We start from the raw sequence: 2,683 nt of genomic DNA, 5'->3' as shown, positions 1-2,683 counted from the left end.
CGCCTGCTGCGACTTCGTGATCGGCTGCACGATGTGGACGGCGACGACGTCGCACGACAACGCCGTCGGCTGCTCGGCGTTCATCGGCTACGCGATCAGCATCCTGCACGTGTCGATCGTCGGCATCCTGCTCTGCACGCTCAACCGCTACGTCGCCATCGTCTACCCGCTGCGCTACAATGCGCTGCTCACCCCCGCGCGCACCGCCATGTTGATCGCCACCTGTTGGGCGTACGCCGTCGCGTGCGGTGCGGTCGCTGCGGTCCAGATCGCGTCCACCTGGCGAACGCCGACTGCTTGTATCGGTGATATGCTGATCGCGCGCTGGTACACGTGCTTCATCGTCGCCGAGTACGTCGCCATGTTCGTCCTGATGGTTTACTGCTACGCCGTCATTGCGAAGATCGCCTGGCAGCACACGCGCCGGGACAGGACGACAGCGTCGTCGGCCGACAGACTCGACATGACGGCCTTCCAAGCGAAGTTGAAGATGTCGAAGACTATACTGACCGTGGTCGGCTCGTCCTGCTTGCTTCTCAGCCCGCACGTGCTGCACCTCTCCCTGATCCGCTTCTTCTCACCGCAGCGGCTGCTAGTGCTGCGCTCGATTCGGCTCGCCTCTCTCATCGCCAACTCGCTCATGAATCCGATCATCTACTTCTATAAGTACAAGGATTTTCGCCTGGCCGTGCGGCAGCTGACCGGCTGCTGGCAAACGTCCTCTGTGACTCCGGTTGAAGCAATGCACGAATGCTAGCTTCAGTGAGATTTGCTGTGAATGCTAATAACTCTCCCAACCGCGTTAGATGCAGCGTATAGCTATAGATAACGTGCGATGTGATGCGTGTGGCATGAGTTTTGTTTATCAGATAGAGTATTTTAACATGTTATTACAATATATCGCTATATGAGTCTGTGGCATAGAAATATATAGAGACACGTCTAACTTGTATATCACTTCTATGGTCTGTGGATTCGTGAAACTCGTAATTTGGGTCGACCCGATTAGATTGTCATACAATTAAAAGCGGAACGAATGGCAAGAAGACACGAGATGTCGTGTATCGGTTTCGGTAACAGCGTTGAGTTGGTGTTATTACAATTATGAGCGACCAAGGTTAGTATAGCCGCGTTCACACGGAGCAACAAATTCGGTATTTAGCGTTCACACGAGGCTGAAATGCGCGGCTCAACAAATACGGAATCTAAATAGATTCGGTATTTGTTGAAATACGCGGCTTCCCAGATGCCGAATTACTTCTCGTGCTTGAGAAATTCCGAATCTCTTGGACCGCGTATTTCTCTCGTGTGAACGCTAAATCAGAGGTCCCAAGTGGAAAAAATCCAAGAAAGGGATCACTTGTGATAATAGTCCATCGCCGTTTTTTCGCGGTGTGCAAAAACAGGAAAAAACGCGTAACGCGAGTGGAACTGTCGAGCGCGGACCAGTCTACGTATTTTATCGGCAGTTGCTGTGCACTGATTGTTTATTTCGCATTGTTCGCTTGATTGTTCGCTTGAACGTATTGTTTTTTTTTCATTGTACTAAAGCAGCTCGCAGCTCGCAAATACGGCATTTCTGAAGTCGCGAAACAGCGTGTGAACGTCCACACACGCGGCGCGGCTCGGAACGCCACGGAAACGGCGTCGTTCACCCCTACCGGCAAAGTTCAAATCTATTATATCTTAAGGCGCAGTCTCCATTGACACGGCACGGCGCCATCCCGGTTTCACGGCGACGGCGCATGCTAAATGAGTTTGACTTTTGCCGGCTGCCGTGTACGGAGAAAGACAGTTGAACAAATCAACGCGATTGTTTTTTATCACGTGTTCTGCTCGCGCCACCAGCAGCCAATGGACAACAAGCACATAATTTCTGATCACTGAACTAAGTCGCGTATTTGTCTCAGATAGCGAATTTCATAAATACGGAGTCTCGTGTGAACGCAGCAATGGATTGTGTTGGCTTGTAACTTTATTATAATTTATTACAGTTTGTATTAGCTTACCCTGTTATACAAATATGTGAACGCGCAAATGATCGGAACGAAGCGCAATTGTTGTTACTCTGCATAGTAGCTGGAATATGAAGCATTTCGGTGTGCTCTCCCTGCGTTCGGGTTTACTGACGCTGATAGGGTCACTGACGCTCATAGGGTCTATGTCCCCCAGGGTACTGCCGGAACGTACCCTGGTCACACACACACACACACACACACACACACACACACACACACACACACACACACACACACACACACACACACACACACACACATATGCTTACGGCGAAGCCACACAACTGCACCGCTATAGTCTATAAAACTGTTTGAAGTACCTAATGTACCGCTGCGCGCCCTAATGAGACATCAGCTTTTTGAGCTGATCTGCTTTGTGGTTGCACCAGAAGAGCGCTTCGTCGCTGGGGTTAAAGGTGACTTCCCGCGAAACTTGAAGCGGCAAACATCAAATCAGGCAAAAATAAATTATTTTAACATTACACGCTTGTACTTGCCTATATATGTGTGATAAGTAAAAAAAATTGCTCGGGAATGCGTTCATTCAAAGCTTTTAGACTACAAAGTGAAAGTGTCGAAGTTCACACAAGTATCTGCTTACTTACGACGACTGCAGCCTCATTACCGACAGCTCAGCGTGCTGCGCCGAGCCGAGGCGGACTCAC

At 50.0% G+C, this 2,683-nt stretch overlaps 1 protein-coding gene across 1 annotated transcript; it reads left to right on the top strand.

Moving 5' to 3' along the window:
* Positions 1 to 31: 31 nt before the first annotated feature.
* On the top strand, positions 32 to 757 carry LOC106817391 (melanocortin receptor 5-like). The gene has a single exon (XM_014822055.1). The coding sequence runs from the start codon at positions 32 to 34 to the stop codon at positions 755 to 757; it is 726 nt and encodes a 241-aa protein (XP_014677541.1).
* The last annotated feature ends 1,926 nt before the right edge of the window (positions 758 to 2,683 follow it).

Source organism: Priapulus caudatus, unplaced genomic scaffold, assembly GCF_000485595.1.
Source record: "Priapulus caudatus unplaced genomic scaffold, Priapulus_caudatus-5.0.1 Scaffold1710, whole genome shotgun sequence".
NCBI lineage: Eukaryota > Metazoa > Priapulida > Priapulimorpha > Priapulimorphida > Priapulidae > Priapulus > Priapulus caudatus.
This window is presented reverse-complemented; position numbering and strand designations above follow the sequence as displayed.

What these genes read in the sequence shown, in the direction of transcription:
- LOC106817391 (XM_014822055.1), top strand. Translation starts at nt 32, where the DNA reads ATGTGGACGGCGACGACGTCGCACGACAACGCCGTCGGCTGCTCGGCG.